We start from the raw sequence: 24,166 nt of genomic DNA, 5'->3' as shown, positions 1-24,166 counted from the left end.
AATCTCTGTTCATTTGCTTTTTATATATTTTATACTGATTAATCTATGTTCTGGACACACAGAGATTACCTCAATCTATTTCTGCAATTTTTTTTTTGCAATATAATCTGGGTGAATGGGGCTCTTTACCTATTTTCCCTCCTCAGGGCCAAAATTTTAAGTACCACTTAGAAAGAATGACTTTCCTCATTCTGACTCCTCTGGTCCTGGGGATTGTGTTTGAGGAGAAACTCCGTGACTTCTACATTTCTGAAGAAAAGAACTTCAATGAATCTTGGTCTGCTGTGTCCTACTGCAAGTTTGGAAAGTGCTCTTTTTAAACAAATGATGCTTTTTCTTTTGTGAATGCTTATGGTGAGACTTTTATTTTGTAAAGAGAGAGAAAATGAGAAACATTCATATATCAGAGGCCATTAAGTTAAATTCAATAAATATTTACTAATATTTTATATTTTATATAGCGCCTACTATGTGCTAGGCACTTTGTCAAGCATTGGGGATACAATTCCAGTAACCTGAGGAGACTGGAGTTGGAGGTCTGGCTGCTTTTGGAAATGTTCAAAATGAGTCAGATGAGTAAGGGGCAACTAGTTCTGAATGAAAACTCTGGCTTTAGGAGTTGCATAAAAAAAAATTTAAGTGAAAATACCATGCTATACTCTTTTTGAGTTATCATCTCCCAGAGCATATATCATGAACAAATAAATGAGCACTGCGGATAGAGAACTGGACTTGGAATCAGGAAAATATGAATTTCAATTCTGCTTCAGATCCTAGGAAAGCACTGTGACCTTTCTCAGCCTCAGTTTCCTAATCTGTAAAATGGGGATAATAATAATACCTCAAGTGAGAGAGTAATGAAATTAGTATGTTAATCACTACTGCTATTACCACCACCACTACCACTAAATCACTACTGCTATCACCACCACCACTACTACTACTACTACTACCACCACCACCACCACCACCACCACCATCTCTTCCAAACCCTTAGTCAGGTTCTCTTCCTCTTGCATGAATACCCTCTACAACATCTTCTACCTTGCTTCTAATTGGACCCTGCAGAGATGAGGAATCTCTACCTTATGAAACAGCACATTTTATTGTTGAATGGTCTAGTGGGAGAGGCAAAAAGGACAAAGTGAAAATAGAAAGAACCCTCCCCATTGAGCGCCGTAAATGTGGAAACTCCCAGGAATGTGACAGTCAAGCTCCAGAGCTTCCAGGACAAAGAAAAAAATAACACAAACACCCAGAAAAAAAGCACCCAAGAACCAAGGAACCACAGTTAAGAGCATACAAGACTTAGGAGCTACCACTCTAAAGAAGCAGAGGATAGAGTGTGATACTCCAAAGGGCAAAAGATAGAGACCTACAACCAAGAAGAATTTATTCCGCAAAACAGCATATAATCCATGGGATCTGATATATAGTCTTCCTGAACTTTCTGACATCTGACTTACTTAAATCTAGAATATATGTTGGAATATCACACACTCTGGGATGAAGTAGTCACTTCCCTCCAGTGTTCCCATCATTCCATCGGAGCTGAAATAGTTCCTCTCTGTTGGTGAGAATCAGCATCTTCTCTTGTTGTTTCCTCCACCTTAGGAAGGATGATATTACCACCAAATGAAGGAAAGCTGTTTGTAGCTGCTGTACTATTTTTTAGGAAGAGCTCCAGCAGATGTCTGCATAATAGAAGTCTTTCAATACAACCATATTATATATCTGTGAAAGACTCATGACCTGCTTCTTGAGCTTCTCATCTATTATCTTTTTCTATCCAGGTGGGTTGTGGAATATACTGATAACAAAATCATTTCTGTATATCCCTTCAATGATCTGCACATATATGCTTTCCACTATACTGCCTCCTTTATATTCATGGTGGAGGGGTTTAACCTCAGAACACACACAGAATATTGTGTTCAATTCTGGAAAATACATTTTTGAAAGGACGTTGGAAAACTGCACTAGCTCTAGGAGAGGATGGTCAAGATGTTTATGGGATTGGAGGCCATGACAAACCAGGATTATTGAAAGACCTGGGAATTTTTAATCTAGAGAAGAAAAAGTGTGTGTGTGTGTGTGTGTGTGTGTGTGTGTGTGTGTGTGTGTGTGTGAGTATGTTGGGATGTGAAGGGCCTAATAATTATCTTCAAGTTCTTAAAGGGTTTTTATGGGGAAGAGAGATTGGGCTTGTGCCACTTGTTCTCAGAGTCAAGAACCAGAAGACTTGACTGAAAGTTGAAGAGAGACACATTTCAGTTCCATAAAAGGAAAAAAAACCTAACAACTGGAGCCACCCAATAATAAAATGTGATGCCTCTGGAGGGAGGCCGCTGTTGTTCTTTAAATCAAGGCTAGATGATTCCATGCCAAGGATATTGTTGAGTATATGTCTGTGTAGGTAAGGGCTGGAGTAGATGACCAGACTAAGAATGTCTAATTCTATGTTTTAGCTCTTCTTCTTCTAATTCTTCTTCTTTTCCTCCTCCTCCTTCTCTCCCTCTCCCCTTCCTTCCTTCATCTTTCCCTTTCTCTCTCCCTCCCCTTTCATCTTTCTTTCTCTAAATAAGTAAAATATAAGGTAGGACCTAAGTGCCATAAATGTAATATAAACAAAATGCTATCAAAAGCTTAAAAGAGGAAAAAATTACTTCTGGCTCTGACTTTGGTGATTAGCTGTTTCATGCAAGACATAACATCGGTTACGTGGAAGATGAGTAGAAATCTTGTAAGGTTAGAGATAAGGACTTTGGGTGCCTGTCAATATATATGCCATGAAAGCTAATGTGATTTAAAAATAGTTATCTTTTTTGAATTGTTTGTTTGCCTCGTGGCTATCTTACATCATCCTGAGTGTCTTTAATCCAGGTCTTATAATGCTTGAATCCCCCCTGTGAGGATTGGTTGTGATTAGTTATGATCTAGAGTTTTACCCCATGAGGCCATTCTCTAATACTATGAACAGATTGATGGATTTGTTCCAACTCATACTGCTTATTGTTTAAATGTCCCATACCGGCATTTGCCCCTCAGGCTGTCTCATCTGTTACTGGTGGCCCAAAGAAATTTCCTTCTATCTTCTAGATGGCAAGTGATCCAAAATATATCCCAGATGTTGGGGATCCTGGGACTTGGGGGGTGTTTGCTTGGCAGAAAGTGTGCATGGTTCTGCATTTATCCTTCACCTAATGAATAGCTTGAATTGATTTATTAGATTTGTGTGGGAGTATATTCCTGGGCTCAACTCTGATACTTGAGAGACAAATTGGCTTGATCAGTCTTGGGCGTTATACATATGGAGGTGATGAAGCGAAGGGAAGTAGATGAAATTACCATGCCAATAGTTTCATTTTTGTTCCCTACCATCCCCCTTCCCCCCTTCACCAGTTCCCTTGCTTCTCCTCCATATCCTCAATAGAAACATTAAAACATATATAAACAATAATAAAACATTAATTTGTTAACTTAGTTTTTAAAAGCCTATTAATACCTTTAACCATAAAGTAACAAAAAACCCCATTCATTGCTATGTTTCCTTCTGAAATTTTTCTTCATTATTTACCGAGGTGGACCTTGCTTTTACTGATCCTAAACTTCCCATAACAGAGGAATTCCATCCTTTTAAAAAAATTCATTTTTACTTCAACATTCATATTGTAGTTCTGAGTTCGAAAAACCAATTTTCTCTCTCCCTCCAGTCCCTCCCCACCTATCAAGAAGACAAACAGTATGATACCCGTTATACATGTGAAGTCATGCAAAACATTTCCACATTAGCTATTTTGAGGGAAAAAAAAGCAAGAAAAATAAAGCAAATAAAAAATATGCTTCAGTCTGCACTCAGAGTCCATCAGTTCTCTTTCTGGAAGAGGATCGCATTTTTCATCATAAGTCCTTTGGAACTTTCGTGCATCATTATACTGATCAGAGTAGCTAAGTCTTTCATAATTGATTATCATTACAATATTGCTATTATGTGTACAGTGTTCTCCAGGTTCTGCTCGCTTCACTTTGCATTAGTTCATATAAATATTCCCAGGTTGTTTTTTTTTTCCTGAAACCATCCCCTTTGTTGTTTCTTAAAGCACAATAGCATTCCATCACAACCATATAGCACACTGGTTCGGCCATTCCCCAATTGATGAAGGCCCATCTTTTTATAAATAACTTACTGTGTTTCTGCATGTCACTGAGATCTAAAATGCTATGCCTCCAAAGATGAGCATCACATAGAGGGTGATGGTGGCTGTGAGCAGGCTGCAATATACATCTCACCCCATACAAGAACAGGAGTGGAGAATGTCATAAAAGAATCATACGATAGAAGGAGAGATCAGTGGTCAGGTGGTGAGAATGACAGATGACAGGTGCATGGCCAAAGAACTCCCCTGATATGCTTGCAATATCAGAAGAAAGTAACGAGGGTCTCTGGCATGTTGGGTAGATCCCTTGTGGTGAACTTTGGGTAGTACATGGAAAAGAGGTGCACAGGATGAATAGGCATGGATAGTTTTTGATCTGCACAGTTGGAAGGAATTCAATTCAACAAACATTTATTAAGCACCTCCTATATGTCAGGACTTTGCTGAGCACTGGGGATACAAAAAGAGGCAAAAGACAGTTCCTGCCCTCAAGGATCTCACAATCTAATGTGGAGGTGGGGTGGGGAACAACATGCAAACAAATAGATACAAAACAAGCTATATACTGGTTAAATGGGAAATAATTAACAGAGGGAATGCACTGGAATTAAATGGATTTCTCTGATTAGTATAGAACTAGAACTCTCTTGGTGCTCTCCCTCCCCACCTCCACCCCCACCCTGCCAGATAGTTAAGGGTAATATGTGTTTCTTTCATGTGTTGCCACTTGTAACCTTTGACAATTTACTTCTTGGAATAATGGATCTTTCTCATAAATTTGTAGCAGTTTCTTATAGATTTTGGAAATAATATTTTTATTAGAAATATTTATGCCAAAGATTTTTTCCAGTCTATTTGTTGTCTTCTTATTCTGTAAGTATCAGTTTTTGTTGTGTAAATACTTTGTTTTTATATAGTCAAATCCTACAAATCCTTCTATTTGTTGGGTAGGTAGGAATTTCCTCTTTTTAAAAACTGTAACATTTATAGTTCCACTTTCTTCTAAAATTTTATGCTTATATATGTATATATAGATCTATATAGAACATTTATCTATTTGAGATTTATTGTGGCATAGGGAATGACAGATCTAATCAGATTTATTATACTCTTTGCCTATAATGGAACCATTCTTGCGTTTCTGATATAAATCCCAATTAACAATAATAATGAATATTTGGACATATTGCTATATTCCATTTATTAATATTTGGTTATTTGTGAATCAATATTCATCAATAATGTTGATGTATCTCTTTCTATGAGACAAATGTGGTTCTGTTCCACAAACTTTAAAAGAATAATATAAAAAGAACTATATTTAAAAATGTTTTATATATAAATATTAAATTTTTGAATATTTGATATCATTCACTTATGAGACTTAATGCCTTCTTATATGGCGGTTTATTAATGACATGGATTTCTTCTTTTGAGTTGGATTTATTTATGTTATCCTTATTTTGTCACTTTTAGTGTTTTACATTTTTATAACTGTTCATCTATTTCTTTTGCAGGCAGTGAGGGTTAAGTGATTTGCCTAGGGTCACACAGCTAGTGTCAAGTGTCTGAGTTCGGATTTGAACTCAGGTCCTCCTGAGTCCAGGGCATGCTTTATCCACTGTGCCACCTAGCTGCTCCTACATCTCTTTCTTTTGTACTTTCAGTTTCATTGGCATAGTTTTGTATAATGCTCTGAGAGTTGCCTTTATTTCAATTGCATTCCTTATGATCTCTGCCATCTCATTTGTGATTTTGATAACTTGATTTTTCTTCTCTCCTTGTTTTGATTAAATTTGTTAATGGTTTGTTGATTTTGTTGTTTTTCCCCCTAAAACAATCCATATATTTGTACTTATTAATTCCATTTTCCCTTTCTTTCCAATTTTATTTCTATGTCCTTTGGTTTCTTGCTTTGGGCTTAGTTTTGATGTATTAATTTGTTCATTTTAAATTAGTTTATCTGAGAACAATTCATCAATTCTCTAAATAAAGAGTATATGCTTTTTTTCAAGATGCTGGCATCTGGTTCCATACTGCTTAGATGGTCAATATATTTGCCTTGTGTCCCCATCAGCCAGTCATCAAATGAAACACAACTTTCAAAAGCTCAGCTTAATATTTACCACTTTATTTGGTTCCATTTCAAGAAACTGACTACATATATCAATTTATTTGCATATTAGGAAACAAAGTACAGCTTTACTGGCCAAATAGGGTGTGTGTCATGAAGTGGAATGTGTTTGTATGTGAGATAAAGGTAAGCCTATCATCAGAACAGTTTTTTTAAACCTAATACTGACCAGGCAAGAATAATCATCAAATTAATTACTTAGGACTCCAATATTTGAAATTCAGATCCATGGATACTTTTAGTTTTATGAAAAATAATATGGGTACATTTTTCTTTTTTACTTATGGAAATGGAGTTCTGGGGACCTGTCTGTAATTCTAATCAAAGATATAAATCACCACTGCAGGTTTTTAGGACATGGAGATTTCATAAGTGGAGAATTCAGAATGAAATTATTCTTAGTTTCTGGGAAGTCTTTGAAGTCGTTTGCCCTGAACTATTACAAGACCATGCCAAATATGTAGGGCCATCAGGCATCAGGATTGAGGTCAGGGTCAGCATCATTTCTATTAAGGTAATTGAAAGTACATCTTCTTCCTCAGAAAGAACACTCAACTCCACCAAATTGAAGAGTTTGAATCAGAATTTAGAATCTATGGTACAATATTTGCTTGTGCAATCTAAGACTGTATTAATAGGAGCATGATGTCAAGAACAAGGGACACAATAGTCTCTATCCCTGGTCCTGGCTACATCACACTTTGAGTACTGTGATCAGTTCTGGACACCATATTTTAGGAATGTCGTGGATTTGCTGCAATGCCGCCAGATGGGAGCAATAAAAATTTTGATTGTCGTGGAAAGATTGGTCAAAGGAAAGGGGGATGCTTAGCTTTTGGGGGCATGATAGCTGTTGTTAAGAATCTGAAGATCTGTCATGTGGTAGGACAATTAAACTTGTCCTTCTTGACCTTGGTGGACAGAAGTAGGATAAACAGAGGGAAATGGCAGAGTGACAGGCAAATATCAGATAACATATAGAACACTTACTATGTGCCAGGCACTGTGCTAAGTACCCTACAGTTATCTCATTTGAACCTCACAACAACAATGGGAGGGAGGTGCTATTATTATCCTCATTTTACAGATGAGGAAACTGAGGCAAACAGGGTTAAATGACTTGCCCAGGATCACACATCTAGTAAGTATCTGAGGCAGAATTTCAATTCAGCTCTTCCTGACTCCAGGGGTGGCACTCTATGCACTGTTCCACCCAGCTTCCCCTTAATAGATTCTTAACAAGAGGAAATATTTGTTAAGTGCCCACCATGTACTGGGCACTATGCTAAGTACTTAACAAATGTAATCCCATATGATCATCTGAGCTGCCATTTGAGTTAGTCTAGCAGAAACTAGATGATAATTTGCCAGAAATGTAGAAGAAAGGACTCAGGTTCAGGTAGGACACTGGGGGTGCCATCAACTTTGGGTTTTTGAAATTGTGTGAAATAACTTCTCCATTGGAGTCTCTGTCCTGTGGAAGCCCCTTAGAAATGGATGCCTGCTGGGGCAGCTAGGTGGCGCAGTGGATAGACCACTGGCCCTGGATTCAGGAGGACCTGAATTCAAATATGACCTCAGACACTTGACACTCACTAGCTGTGTGACCCTGGGCAGGTCACTTAACCCCCATTGTCCCACAAAAAAAAAAAAAGATAAAAGAAAAAAAGAAATGGATGCCTGCTGATCTTGCTGATTCACAGGGAAAATATTGGGTCAAAACTTATATTGACGAAACCACATGCTGTTAGACACACACATTCACATAAACACTTCTCATTTTTTATTCTAAAACATTCTTGCATATATGCACATGCATATGTTTATACACACATATATATTCACAGAAACATCTTACAAATATCTGCAATAGTACAATTGAAATTTTAGTAATATTTTTACCCCCAACAAAATCATTTTCCTGCCTCTATTTGGGAAAGGTTGGAATGAAAGTGCAGGGTGAGCTAGGCTAGGTGACAAAGCTGGGTTCAGTGGGTCTGATCTAACCACAGCCCATGGGAAAGCTGCCTCCTTTGATTGTCTGCTGTGGGACCTCTATAGGGGATTACTGTGAATCAGCTAATGGAACATGGGATCATCGTTCTTCTATCCACACTTAATTTAACTTTTGTTCCAAGATGTAACACGCTCTTTGCTTTCTTTAAGGTCCAATTTGCCACTTGGCACGGGCGTCTCTGTTTGGACAAGCCCGGGAATAAAAACACAGCTCTCCGAGGTGACTGGAGGGAGCATCGCCCATTCCAGCTTATCCCCAGGAACAAACTGATCACGGAGCATATTTTCTGAAGCTGCTATCAGCTAGCGAGAGAATATTCTCTGTTGACCCAAATTTTATCCTCATTTCACGTGAAGGGGACTTTCTTTAGGAACTGAGTGCCCAGAAGTTGACTTCTTGTTCTTATTCTTATTCTTTGATTCTTATTCTTATTTAGTGTTCATTTTATTCATTTCCTCAATTTTGCTTTGAAACCAAGCAGTTTCCCCAGAATAATTCAAGGAACCTCTGTTTGTGGCAACATGGGGGTGAGAAAAACTACATCAAAGGAATGGACTGTGGTGGGGGGGGGAGAGGATAAGAGTGGAGAGAGATGGAGGACTTGCTTCACTTTCTAGCCTTCACAAATTCAAGGATTAGCAGTCACCATCAAGTAGAAGAGTTTATGGTCATTCTTTCTCTACAGATGAAAATTTTAAAATCTCCAAGAGCAGAGAAGCTTCATTACTTTGAGCATTTGGGGAGGACTTTTTGAACTTTGGAAGGTATTTCCCTTCTAGCCCCACTCCCACCCATGGAGAAACTGTTCAAGTTAAATTATCTTATTTTGGATGCAATTGTTGAGTGTGGAAGAAAATTCTAGCTCAGACTTCCCATTGGCTTGTCCATTGTCTCCAACTTGCTCTATTTTCTCCTCTGGGAGGTTTTCCTTGTTCCTTTTAGCGAACTCCTGGCTGATTTCTGCATAAGTCTTGTTTTTGGTCTCAGGCAGGACAAAATACAAGAAGGTCGCTCCTGCTATGCAGATTGCAGCAAAGACAAGGAAGCAGTATGTTTTCAAACCTTCCTGTAGGCAGATAGAAAGGAAAGTTGCATTGAAAACATCAACATATTCAGCAAGAGATCATCACGATTTTGGATTTAGGAATGGGTGGAGATTCAGCTGGTTTGCAAAGTGACTAACATTAGTTCCAAAGACCATAATGATTTTGAGAATGTCATGGCCAGGAAGCACCATTATTCTCATGACCATTTATGTAAAAAGGCTAAAAAATGCCTTGAAAAGATATTATGAAGTTTCTGTGATTTATTTTCCATATATTCATTCCTGAAAATAAACCTCTATGAAGACAAAATGTAGATTACAACTATAAGCTATCCTCCTGAATGCACACTTGTTACGCACATTCAACAGTTATTAAGCACCTCTTGTGTACAAGGTACCGCAGACCATTGATTAAAAATCACCCAACTCTTGGGGGCAGCTAGGTGCGCAGTGGATAAAGCACTGGCCCTGGATTCGGAGGACCTGAGTTCAAATCCGGTCTCAGACACTTGACACTTCTAGCTGTGTGACCCTGGACAAGTCACTTAACCCCAATTGCCCCGCAAAAAAAAAGAAATCATCCAACCCTTGATCTCAATAAGCTTACCTTCTACTAAAGAGAATATGACACATACACAAATAAGTATAAAAACAAAGTAAGAAGTGATGGGGGCAAAATGGAGATCCAAAGTGTTCTTGAGAAACCTGAGCAGAAGAGAAGAATCACTTTTTTTTGGTGGGGCAATGAGGGTTAAGTGACTTTGCCCAGGGTCACACAGCTAGTAAGTGTAAAGTGTCTGAGGCTGGATTGAACTCAGGTACTCCTGAATCCAGGGCCAGTGCTTCATCTACTGTGCCACCTAGCTGCCCCCTGAGAAGAATCACTTTCAAGGAAATATTTATTAAATGACTATTACATGCAAGGCCTGTTCTAGGTGTATTGGTAATGCAAAAATAAATAAGACATTGTTCCTACCCTGAGAAGTTTATAGAACTATGGGAGATACATTCATTTATTCATTCAACAAATATTTAGTTACTGACTCTTCTGTGCAAAGCACTGTGCTATCAGTCAATCTTTAATCGATCAACATTCTTCAATGTATTATTGGGGGTCAGACACTGTGATTAAATGCTGGATATTCAAAGAAAAATTTAAAATAGTTCCTGTCCTCAAGGAATTTACATTCTTTTAAAAAAATATAGAGAAACAGAGCCCTCGGGGTTACACCTACAGTTAGTGAAAGGGACATGTTTGGAAACAAAGAGACTGGGAAGGAGTGGTCTAGTAGGAGGAGAGCCAGAGAAAGCAGTGTCATGAAAACCCAATGAGGAAAAGGTGTTATATGGTATCAAATGCTGCAGAGAGGCCAAAAAAGTTAACGGGACCACAGGGAACAGCCTGGTGCAGTGGAAAGGGCGCTCAATTTGGAGTTATCAGACCGTGGATTCCACTTACCTAGCTCTGTGTTCTGGGGTCATTCACTTAATCTTAGTGGGCTTCACTTTCCTCACCTATAAAATAAGGGGCATAAGGAATTAATCGTGATTTGAGGTTTCTATGACCCCATCTTTGGCTAAAATTAGAAACCCCAGCATGCACCCATGCGTGCTGACCTCACACCAAACACCCGCATGCCTACATGGGCCTGGCCAAATTATACCATAGGGAAGTCCTGCCATGACAAGAAGCCTGGTGAGGACAAGTCAGGTGGTCTTTGGTGTCCGGAAGCTGCCGGCTTACATTTGTAAGAGCTGCCTGTTAATTCTGTCATTCAGGGGCTGCCAGTCAATTAGCTTGGGGCTGTGTGTGTGGACAGCCCTGTTTCCTGTGGGAGAGGGGGCTTCTGGGAGAGAGAAGGGAGGAGAACACTCACTTTGGTACACAGAGGGAGAGGGACGCTGCACAGCATGTTCTCTTTGGAATTGCAGATTCTGGGTGGTGGTGAGTTTGTGTTGTTGAGCTGAGGTTAGCTGCCTGGGGCATTTTAACCCCAGAGATTCAGATTCTAATCATCATTTCTTTCCCCTATTCTGTTTCTCATTGTCCCTAGTTCTATTAACCTTACTTGTGTTTTAAATTTGTTCCCATTGATAAAACCTGTTTTGTTTTGTTTTTTGAAACATGCTGTTAATCTCCTTTCTTACCCCAATATTACATCAAGCTGCCCAATGAACTTTCCCCATACTAAATTTGGCCATTAAAGGGGATGGTCTACATGATCTCTAACTTCTATCCCAGATCTAATTCTATATTCCAATTGACCATGGGGCGCTCTAAGATATTAAAAGTTAATGGAGTTTCCAAAAAAGACAACCTTACAGTTGGAATAACTTCAATGTTGGGTAAACATTTGAATAGACATTAGCTAGCAGAGGTCCACATTTGCCATACAACATTCTCTAAATGTATCAACATACAAGAAATCCCTTTCTCCTTAGGCCCCATCTAGTAAGTTTATAGATCCAGAGCTGGAAGGGCTCTTAAGTCTATCTCAGATTTATTTAAGTTTATCTAGTTCAACCCCCAATCAAGTCATATCTATTTTTTCTCTATCACATCCCAGAGGAGTGATGAGTGGGACTCTATTTGAAGACTGGAATATATCTCCTCCATGGCAGCCTATCCATTTTTGTGAAGGTCTAATTAAGACTACACTGGGGACTTAATAATGCTTGTTGATTGATTGATTGATTCTGTGATTCTCTTTGGTACTTACAGTCTATTTTATAGGATAGTTATTTGTTTAGCAGCTTAATAAAAGTTTGTTTTCAATTCAGTTATGCACTTATCTTCCTCTAATATATTTAAAGTCCTTAATGGTAGAAATATCATCTAATTTCTCTTTGTATCTTCCCTGCCTTATACAGGTGCAGCTGTCTGAGAGGTAGATAGTGTAACACCACCACCACTATAGCATCTTGTTGAATGATTTCAGCTCTGTCAACTCTCCATGACTACTTTTGGGGTTTTATTGGCAAAGATACTGAGGTATTGGCTATTTCTTTCTCCAGCTCACTTTACAGATGAGGAAACTGGAGGCAAATAGGCAAAGTGACTTGGCCAGGGTCACACAGCTGGTGTCTGAGGAAAGATTTGAACTTGGGTTTTCCTGACTCCAGGGCTTATCCACTACACTATCTAGCTGCCCCCAACAACATCTAGAATTTACAAGATGCTTTAAGGTTTATGAAGCACTTTACATATGTAAATATAAATAGGAAGCCAGCCTCAAAGCCAGCAAGAATTGGGTTCAGGTCACCCCTCTGACTGGTATTCAGTTTTCCACTATGGACAAGCCACTTACTTTCTTAGTTCTCTAGGAATCTTTTGTCTAAGTCTCTGTCTGTCTTTGTCTCTGTCTCTCTGTCGGTCTTTCCTTCTCCCTTTCTGACCCAGTAGTCCTATTTCTACAGAACCAGTCGAATCCTCCTCCAGAGAACAGCTCTTTCCATACTTAAGAGTACACGTTGCTTCAGAAGTCTGTTCTCAGGAACCAAAGTATTTCACAAGAATTGGACACTAGAGTTAACTCAGAAGGGCCTGAGCTCAGTGATGAATCTGGGCCACAGGCTCCTGCAAAATAAGAAAGCTGTTGACTTCCCCCAGTGAACAGGGAAGCCAAACCAGTTTCAATTCAGCATTTACAAGACAACTGCTGTATGCAAGTGCCTGGGTCTTGTGAGGGTGAATACAAAGATTAAAAAATGCTGGTTCCTGCCCTTGAGAAGTTTGCAATCTCTTGGGAGGATACAGAATAGCAGAAACATAAATTTGATAAAGGCAGAAAGGATGTGAGGAGGGCAAAGGGAAGATTCTTAAAACAAAAATACTTTAGGAAAATTAAAGGAGAGTTGCTTTCAGTGAGAACAGTGAAGGTTTAAAAGTGACCCCTTGAGGTGAGCCTTGAAGCAAGCAAAGGGTTCATCAAAGATGACCTGAGGGGTGGGGCTGGAGAAAAAGCACTGGCTTTGGAGTTAGAAGACCTGGGTTCAAATCCCACCTCTGATGTGACCCTGGATAAGTCACTTAACCTCAGAGGACTCAGTTTTCTCATCTGTGAAATGAGAGAGGTTGGTTTACATAGTGGGGGTGGGGGGGGAGGCAGGGAGGAGGACTTAACTGTATGAATGCAAGAAGATGGAAGAAAATGCATGAAGAGATTGGGGGCAAGCTAGACTCTTGCCCCTAGATCCTTGGGTACTCTGTTAGGAAGGTTAGTTTTTCTTCTCTCTCTCCCCATCAAAACCTAGTATCAGGAAAGGATCTGATCACAGTCATTTACACCTCAGTATAAGCATTAGTCACTGTGCTTCCTCTCCCAGTATTTTCAATAGTTTAAGCATTGTCTCATTTTTAGAATGAAAGCTTGTTTCCCGTGAAAGGAATTTCAGGCATCCAGAGTAGTCTGGGTAGGGGATCTGTAGGGAATATCACTGGATGAGGAATCAGAAAGCCTGGGTTCAGATTTTGGCCATGCCACTGATTGACTATTAGATTTCATACAAGTCGGGGCAGCTAGGTGGCACAGTGGATGGAGCACAGGCCCTGGAGTCAGGAGGATCTGAGTTCAAATCCAACCTCAGACACTTAAACACTTACCAGCTGTGTGACCCTGGGCAAGTCACTTAACCCCAATTGTCTCACACCACACAAAAAAGATTACATACAAGTTACTTGATCCCCAGGCTTCAATTCCCCAACTCCTTATAATATCTACCTTTCCCCAACTCCTTATAATATCTACCTCACAGGAGTGTGCTAAAGATCAATGAAATGACAATTGAAAATGTTTTATCATTTGTAAAGAAGTAGGATACAGTAACAGAGGGCTATTGGAAGGAAGCCATAAATGGATGATGATCAGGTTCCCAGGCTTTTTTTCTCTGTCTCTCATGTTGTTTTTCAGTCTCACATCTGTAAAATGGGAATAATGATAACTTCACAGGAATATTGGAACAACCAAATACTCTAATTTTATCAGGTTGTATCATACAGATACTTTCTCCTCCTTGCTAATTTCACTTGCTCTCACCCCTCACCATGCATCTAGACCATTTTAGTAGCCTTCTCTTAGATTTTCCCACTTCCACTCTCACTCCCCATTTTCCAATCCATCCCTTTGGCAAAGGTCTACTCATGTCGCTGCTTAATAATCTTCAGGAGCTCCCTACTACCTGCTTAGTAAAGCACAAACTACCTGGCATTCAGGACTCTCCATAATCGGGTGTCACTTTACCTTTTGGGCATTGTTTGGTATTACTACCCTCCACAGTTGAGCTTTATTATGTATTAATACATTCCACCATAATTGGGCTACTTCCTGCTTCTTCTATCCCTCCTCAGCATATCTAGCATTCTCACATTTCTCTGCCCTTGTTCATGGTTTCCTCTCCCAGGAATGTACACCCCTTACCTCTTTAATTGTTGAATTTCTACTTATTCATTACTTGAATGTTACTTTGTCTGACGTCTTCTCCAATGACCCTGGTGGTTACCAATCTTCCTCCCCCTCCTCACACAGTCCTTCATTTTTCACCCCTTAAATTAATTTAGCATATAAAATTGTACATTATAGGTATCTGCACATATGCATTTTCTTCTTTTACTGTTGTTGTTTAGTTGTGTCCTATTATTTGTGACCCCACGTGGGATTTTCTTGGCAGAGGTACTGGAGTGGTTTGCCATTTCCCTCTTCAGCTCATTTTACAGATGAGGAAACTGAGGCAAACAGATTAAGTGACTTGTCCAGGGTTATACAAGCTAGTCAGTGTCTGAGGCTGGATTTAAACTTAGGAAGATGAATCTTCCTGACTCCAGGCCCAGCACTCTATCCACTGTGCTACCCAGCTGCCCTATTATTTTACTAGCTCATGAGATTTAAGGAAGGCAGGGATTAGGTCTAAACCAAACTCTGTAGCTCCCCTCTGCCCCAGCATGTAGCATAACTTCCAAGTGGATACTATACAAAAGCTGTGCTTGTGTGTGCCATTGTTGATAATGGCAAAGGCAAAACTCATCTCCCTTGAATGATTTAAGTATGGATTTGTCTGGAGGGGAGTGGGCAGAAGATGGGATGTTATTTTGAGTACCTGTAGGATTCTGTGGGACAAGTCTGAGATGGAGCTGACAAAGCTGGATCCAGAAGATCTCAGAGCTAGTCTTGGAAACCTCAGACCTGTCACCTAGTCACCGAAAGAAGCACAGTCACCTTTTCCAATGTCCTTTTACAAACTTACATAAATGCTCTTAGAGGTCTTCACACCACATCTCTAAATATATCTCTGAGAGTTATTAGAAAGGATCATGAAAAGGTTCGGAGGAAAAAACGATTTCTTTTTCAATCCCATAGTAATCCCCAACAAGGCTAAAAATAAAGCTTTTGCTTTGGCAAAGGATCCTTCTCGGGAGAAGCAGTAGGTTCTATTGTCCCTTATGTTTTACTTAGTGATGACAAATTAGTTCAAAGTACAGTTACAAAGTACAGTCAAAGAAGAGCCAAATGCACAGTTTAACTGTTCTGAAAGCAGCTTTTTCCCTCATCTGATCTCATAGGATTCAGTAGTTCCTTATATACTTTGGAGATTTAGAGATAAAAAGGACCATGGAGGCTCTTGTGTTTCATCGTCCTCATTTTAATGATGGGAAAACTGAAGCACGGAGAGGTTTTGGTCACACAGCTAATAAATGTCTGGGACAGGATCTGAACTCAGGTGTTCCTGACTCTAAGGACTGTTATTCCTTCCACATTGTGACTTTCCCCATCACAGTTTCTATATAATATAGGTTGGCATAAGAGATTAAATGGGAATTATTTGGGAGTTTTGTGGAGGCCACAGATGACACACCAGCAGAAAACAGAGAAAAGGTTGAGAGACTCAGAAATGCATGCATATGTGCATAATACTGTATAATACCAACATACTTTATCTTTTAATACCATGATAATTCAGACTTCTGAAAGGAATGAAAGCCTACCCACAACAATGAACCACCCCGGTTTCCTCTTGGGACTGGACCAATGTCTTACATAAGGACCCATGTTTTCAATAAGTGGTCTGTCTTGGCAACAGGAACCTTTAGTGGGGTCCCAACTGATGTGTTTGCTAACTGTCCTCGCTTGTTGTGGACAGATTTTGTTTTCTAACTCTGACAGAACAAAGCACATCCTTGTGAACTTCATGAGATCAGTCGGATGTTTGAGGCTTGACACATCCCAATTACAATGTTTTCACATAACCCCAGGATCCGTGTCCTCAGTCTTCATGCACCCAGTGGCAAACAATTGTTTGAGAAAGTGAACTGGGGAATGTTGATTCCCTGTAGACAAAGTGTACCCAGCTGATGCATATCCCCTTAGACAGCTGTGTCCTAATGTATTCAACAACAAAGAAACGTTTAATGGAATGTTCCCCCTACCCCACACAAGCTGGCATATTGGTTATTTGGCATGGAAGACAGACATAGCAATCTGTCCAATGGAACAGAACAACAACAATTTACTTATATAATTTTCTGCAATATTTTCGACACACTTATTTAATTAGCACAATAGTTCTGGGACGTAGGCATGGAAGTATCATTATTCCCATTCTACAGATGACGAAACAGAGGTTGAGAGGCTAAGATGGCTGAAAAGGTCACAGCACTACTAGAATGCCCACTGTCACACCAGTCCTTCTGTCAGAGAGCTTGTGGGAGAAAGCACTTTGTAAATCTGTTGTTCAATCATTTTAGTAGTTTCTTGACTCTTGGTGACCCCATTTAGGGTTTTTCTTGGCAGAGGTACTGAGGTGGTTGCCAGTTCCTTCTCCAGCTTCATTTACCGATGAGGGGAACTGAGGCAAACAGAGGCTAATGACTTGCCCAGGTCACACCGCTAGTAAGTCTCTGAGAGCCAATTAGAATTCAGAAGATGAGTCTTTCTGACAAACAGGCCCTGCACTCTAGCTACTTCTCCACCTGGTTCCCCCTGTAAACTCATAAAGACCCTATAAATGTGAATTGTAATCAATACTTCAAAAGATAAACAATTTCTTTGGCATCAGTACTGCCTCCACCCTACGTAGACTGCAGCTGTTCCATGCTTTAGTGGAATGTTTCTACAGATCATCATGGCCAGAAAAATCCATCACCTGGTGACCAACCTCTCCAGACTTAGGCTGGTTCTTGGACACGTCACCCAAAGTCCCATACTCAGAGTATGAGCACAAAGTCAAAGCCTTTCCCATTAAAAAAAAAAAAAGTACCTATCAGATCATGCCTCTTTTTTGGGTGTAGCTGTTAAGAACCCAGGGTTACGTCCAGGTCATGATGAAGTATTAAAAAAGACTTTAGGCAGATGATGCCAATGCTGGTATTTAGCGGCAAGGCTACGACATGAGCCAGGCCTTCAAACTCCAAATCATATATTTTTTTTAAGCGATCCATGCTGCAACGCCCAGTGTCCTTAACTGAATAAGGATGTAAAATAATACAGCAAACATTTAGACAGGCACTTTTGGTCTGCAAAGTACTTACCTATTTAATTCATTTGATCTTCCCAACAACTTGGTGAGGCGTGTTTAGTATCTCATTTTATAGATGAGGAAACTGAGACTGAGGGATTTAGTGATTTGGCCTGGGCCCTACAGCTGGTAAGTTTCTGAGGTCAGATTTGAACTCAGGTCTTCTTGGCTCTGAGGTTGTTACTTTGATCTACCCTACCAACCGGCCATCTCTATCATTTAATCAGATACCAAATATAGTTACAGGGCTTCTTGGGAACATACATGATGACCATATGAGTTAATATGAACAATCACAGAAGGAAAAGTCCTCACAAATCATATGGATAAATTCTCTCTACAATATTCCCAACTAATGGTTATCCATGGGTTACCTGAAAGAAGTCCTTTAATGATAGGAAACCCATTTTCTCTGGGACAACTAGCTCATTCCACTTTGAGGCAGTCTAATTATTAATAATTTTTTTCTTATATTGAATTAAAACCCATTTTTTTGCAATGTCCATTCATTGCTCTCTGGTTGCTCTCTGACACCAAGAATAAATCTTCTTTTTTTTTTTTTTTAACATGGCAGCCCTTCCAATTCTTGAAGATACCTCTCATGTCCACCTATAGTCTTCTCTAGATGATGATGTAAGTTGATCCCAGTCCCCATGCCCCACAATCACCTTTTTAGGCTCATGTCTCATAGTGAAAAATAGCTTCGGATGTTTGTCCATGGATTAGAACAATAGATTGACAGTAGTCCTATTGCCTCTCTTCTTGAATATTCTTTTAACTTAGTTTATCATTGGTGAGGGAGCACTTCATGGGACACTGCCTTTTTGACCCTCATCTAAACATCTATTCCTATTTTATGGAGATAAGTTTAAAAAAAGGAATGAATCAGCTAGGTGGTGCAGTGGATAGAGCACCAGGCTTGGAGCCCAGAAGAACTGAGTTCAAATTTGGCCTTAGAATCTTACTAGTTTTGTAACCTTGGGCAATTCACTTACTGCTATTTGCCTCAGTTTCCTCATCTACAAAATGAACTGGAGAAAGGAATAGCAAATCACTCTAGTATCTTTTCCAAGAAAAAAGAAGAGTTGGACGTGACTGAAATGATGAAACAACAGCAACATCGATAACAAAAAGAACACAAAAACATTAATTGCTTTAATATTAAGTTCTCTTAAGACAACAAAGGAGTCAAGGAAGATATCATTGGTTACTATCATTTGACATGAGGAAACAGAGGTTCAGAATGGCTTAAGTGACTGGTACTTGTGCATCTCCCTAGCCTACATCCTTGGTCTTCTTTTTTCTCATGATAGAGCTCCTTCCAAAATTATTTTTCCTAAGTACAGATTTGACTATGGTGCTTCTGTACTTAATAAGTTCCTGTAGCTCCCTCCCTCATCATTAAAATAACAATAGCTGTAATTGTAGTAATTAGAATTTACATAATGCTTTAAGATTGATAAATTTCCTATTCAAATATTATCCATCTGGTCCTCACAACAACCTTGAGAAGTAGGTGCTTTGATTATTCCCATTTCACAGGTGAGGAAACTGAGGCAGACAGAGGTGGTGACTTGCCCAGGGTCTCCCAGTGAATGTCTTTATGCATTACTCCCTATCCCTCACACTATGGTCCAAAATGGGGTTGTGAAGCATTAGACATGACTGAAATCATTCAACAACAACTTTCTTAAATTCTGCTATGTATGATAAACATGTGTGATAGACAGTCTCTGTACTAGATTGTAAACTCCTTGGGGTCAGGGACCTTGGAATTCCTAGTCACTTTCACAGAACTCTGTGTATCGTAGGGAAGTAGGAGATAGGACTGAATGTGTGTTGAGTTTAGGTCACACTCTAGGAAGTGATTTTTAGACTAAATTCATGATAAAAAGACATTTTGTCATCATTTACTTCTCTATCCCTAAAATCAAAGGACAGTCAATTGTTTTGCTTCAGTTTTGGTTAATTGATGCCATCACTCCCCAGGACCACATGGAATTTATTTATTAATGGGCCCCTAAAATAGACATGGGGTACATACAAATAAGTCACTGTACAGTGGAATAATTATAGCTTGGATCCTAACGTCCCCCGAAAGGACAAATACCTTCTTTCCCAAAGCTCTAAGTGTAGAGATGATTTTTTGTAATAGAAGCCTTTTGTGAAGGGAATTGAAGGTTAAGAGATCATAGGAATTAGATTCCTATAATCAAGTTAAAATATGACTCCTTTTGTCTATTTTTAGCATTCACCGACACAGTGGGAGTTGTAGCTCACTGGTGATTCATAAGGAACACTGTGGTGAGTCGATTGGAAGGCTTTGTATTTAAATTATGCATGTGTAATTGGGTACCATATACACTGATGTTTTGTAAGGGAAATGTGTGAAGGATTCTCAAAAGCAGTAAATATTCCATTTTGCTCACTGAAACCAAAACATTGTTGAGGGGGAAGAATAGAAATATACAGAGGGAGGCCCCTCCCTCTAGAAGAAAAAGGGGAAAATTGTTGTTAAAGTAACAAGGTGAATTATTGAATCCCCAAATCTAAACTTCTCTATCTGCCATTGAAGGTCCTTTAAAATCTTGTCCCTCCTTCCTTTTCATCTTAATTCCCCCCATCTAGTCTTATGCATGTTCTCTGTTCCAGCCAGATCAGTCCCCTCACTGTTCAATGTCCTCACCAGTCTCATTTTTCCTTCTGTGTCTTTTCATAAGAAGTCCCCACTGCCTCTGGAAGGACTTCTCTCCCTTCTTTTCATTTATCAAATTCTATCTCTTTTTACGTATCAGATCCTGCCCTCATTCATGGTGGTTTATCCTCTAGCCTGATACCAAGAAGTCTTCCTTGACCATACTATTATTGTTGTTGAGAGAGTTCAGTCCCCAATTCTGCGACTAACTAGGTCTCCTGGAAGTGACGTGGGGGACTCCTGTCACTTCACCTACCTGACATCTCTATAATGGGGTTTAGCATTTGCCCACTTCCTGTCTTGCTGTGGCTTTCTAGAGGAAGAGCTTTGGACACCTTTAAGTACTTTTGAAATGTGAGCTGTCATTACTGATCCAGCTGTGAAGGCACAACTCATAGACACAGAAAGGGGAGAAAAGGGATAAGGAGATGCAGGGAAAGGTAGATAAGAATTTTACTAATATTCAATGTAATTAGGTGATGATTCAATTCCTTCATTGGCAGCTATCTTCCTTATTTGCAGTACCAATAACTAACAATTAATAGTTGCTTTTCAAATATCTCTTATGATCTCAATCTTGTGAGGTAGGTACTATAGATATTATCCTTTTATATGAAGAAATTGAGGTTCAGAGAGGATAGTGACTTGAGCAAGGTCCCATAGCAGCTAAGCAATGCATTGGATAGAGCGCCTGTCAGGCCTGGAGTTGGGAACACCTGAGTTCAAAATCAGCCTCAGACATTTCCAGGCTGTGTGCCTCTGGGCAAGTCACTTAACTACTGTTGCCTCAGTTTCTTCATCTGAAAAATGGAGATGATAATAGCACCTACTTCCCAGGGTTGTTGTAAGGATCGAGATCATATTTGTAAAGCACTTTGTATAGTAGGAGCTATATAAATGTTAGCTATTCTTATACTTCTTCTTCTTATTATTAAATATCAGTGGCGGAATTAGACCTCAGAGTCTTCCTTCCATTGAAAATCCAGCACTCCATCCACTGTGCCCCAAGGCCATATGCCCATTTTAGACACAGTTATTGAATCTGCATGTGCCGAGGGAAGTGACAAAGAAATTCCCTAGATAATTCAGATAAGAAAACAGCTTTATTGGAAATATCCAGATTGGTGAAATGACAGTGGTTCAGTGGTTTAATTTTGTTTCTTTTATAAGATTATCCAAATAATTGCATCGCATCTCCTTTGATTTAATGGAAACACATGGGGTTTCAGCCAAAATTTTGCAATTTAAAAAGAACTTTTTTTCCCCATCCAACCTTTTATTAAATTCAAGCAGAATGTTATGATTCAAGTCAAGGAGAGTGGGAATGAATCACTATGGGTACTGCACTCCAAACTAGCTAACACGAATGGGAAGTTGAGAGTCAGAGACAGCACACATGCTGACCAAATGTTTGAAGGAAGGAAAGAAAGCCAATGGGAAATTGTCAGCTTCCTTTGTACATTTCAGTTTGAGAGCAAAGAATGTGGGACAATATATGGATGAGTGTTCAAATGAACTTCCCAAGAGTTAGGTATTTCCTTTTAAATTTTTTGTTCTTATGCTTTAGGACTTTGTCTAAATTAATACATCTTCACCTAATACCCATGGTTCTAGACTCCTGGTTCTGATGAGATCTCTAGCACCCATAGCTAGGCTGGTCCTTTGAACAAGAAAAACTATCACTAAACTGTTGGTACTATTAATGAAAGTTCACAGCTAGGTGGCACAGTGGAATTCCAGACCTGAAGTCCTGAAGTCAGGAAGACTCATCTTCCTGAGTTCAAATCTGACTTCTGATACTTCCTAACTGTGTGACCCTAGGCAAGTCCCTTAATTCTGTTTGCCTCAGTTTCCTCATTTGTAAAAAGGAAATCGCAAACCCCTCCATTATCTCTGCCAAGAAAACCCTAATTGGAGTCACGAAGAGTCAGCCACAACTGAAAAATGACTGAATGACAAGAAAAATCATTTCTATAAGCACTTTAAAGTTTACATAGCATTCTTTACTTATAGTGACCCTGTGAGGTGGGTTGTAGAAGCATTATTATCTCCATTTACAGGTGAGGAAACTGAGGTTCAGATAAGGGGAAACACTGATAAGAATTGTGCAATAGAGAGGAATAATCACATACTGATGAAATCCTGAACCTGTCAATTCAGTATTATGAAAACAATCAAGATGATTTTTCATCAAGCATTTACTAAGCACCGATGCTACCAGGGAAAACAGCTTCCAGTCCTGTAAGCCAGTCTGGGAAAGAACTCAAATTATAACTGTAAATTATTGAAAGGAGATTTGGGTTCTTTCCCAAACTGGCTACTTTCAACCTATAAGACAATAGGTGTGACTGCCTCAAAAGGCAGTGAGTTCCCTGTCACCAGAAGTCTTCAAGAAGATACCAAATTACTTAATTGGGAGGGATGCTTTTTGGATTAGAGGTTTGAATGACAAGGTCAATGGGGTTCCTTCTAGTCTGAGAATATGATTCTATTCCAATGAAAGCTTCCTTTAGTAAGTGATAACTATCACTGGGGGGGAAAGGTGATGGCAATAATACTAATACTTTAAAAGTTTAAGTATTGTATACTTAATATAGTAGATATACAATTCTATCTAAATATTAATTACAAAATTCATAAATTGACTATTTAAAAATTATAAAAAAACATTATCAGATTTGATCTTCCTACACCTGTGGGATAAAGTACCTATTATTAGCTCCACTTGACAGATAAGGAAACAGGCTGCAAAGTTAAGTGATCTGCTCACTGTCCCACTTTGGTAGAGCTGGGTCACAAATCCTGACCTTTTGATTCCAAGTCCAATGTTCTCCCCACTACTTCTCCCTTCCTCCTTCTCCACTCACCCTTCAAGGACCAACTCAAATCCCACCAGATAAGATCTTTTTCTCCTCAGAGCTCCAATTGCACATATTGTTTATATAGCTCATTTTACACTTAACATGCTTAACTTAGCTACAAAACTGGATACTAAGTTTCTTGATGGCAGGGATAGCGTCTCATTTATAAAAAAGCATAGGTTTCAAACTGGAATGAGGATGAATCTCCCCCAGTGCCTAGCACAGGGCCTTATGCATGCAAAGTAATAGATATTAATAAATATTTGCTGAGCGATTGATCATTAAAAATTACTAAGGCCATACTACTAAGTTAACGATTTAAACTGAGTAAGATTCAGGTGGCTTATTATTAGAAGCCACAAAAAGTGCTTTTCACTTGTCCCTGGCATCCTTGTTAATGTGAAAATACATCTATATTCCTGACATTTAGTACCATTCCTGGATTACATTTAAATTCATTATTGGCACTGGTTTAAAAAGTACTGTCCAGCATTTTTTATTAATTCTAATAATGGATAACATTTACATGGCATTTTACGGTTTAAAAAGTACTTTCCCCGTTGTTATTTCCTGTGTTTTTCTCAACATCCAGGTAGGAATAATTAGTATGAATTCACTTAGCTATATTCACTTTGCTTACAAGGGTAGTACATCTTACTATCCTCGTTTCATCATTGAGGAAACTGAGCTAAGAAACAACAGTGAGAGAGATTTGCTCTCCTTCTGGGGGGTTTCCTTTTCAGGGAGAG

The 24,166-nt window shown here is 39.2% G+C and overlaps 1 protein-coding gene across 4 annotated transcripts in view; it reads right to left on the bottom strand.

Moving 5' to 3' along the window:
• Positions 1–8,051: 8,051 nt before the first annotated feature.
• SLC2A9 (solute carrier family 2 member 9) overlaps positions 8,052–24,166 on the bottom strand; it is a 310,297-nt gene continuing 294,182 nt past the window's right edge. For all 4 annotated transcript variants that reach the window (XM_043972628.1, XM_043972627.1, XM_043972629.1 and 1 more), the window contains one exon: positions 8,052–9,374. In XM_043972628.1, the coding sequence (XP_043828563.1) occupies positions 9,120–9,374 (255 nt within the window). In that variant the 3' untranslated portion in view covers positions 8,052–9,119. The remainder of the gene's footprint in view (positions 9,375–24,166) is intronic.

This window comes from Dromiciops gliroides, chromosome 6, assembly GCF_019393635.1.
Source record: "Dromiciops gliroides isolate mDroGli1 chromosome 6, mDroGli1.pri, whole genome shotgun sequence".
Lineage (NCBI taxonomy): Eukaryota > Metazoa > Chordata > Mammalia > Microbiotheria > Microbiotheriidae > Dromiciops > Dromiciops gliroides.
This window is presented reverse-complemented; position numbering and strand designations above follow the sequence as displayed.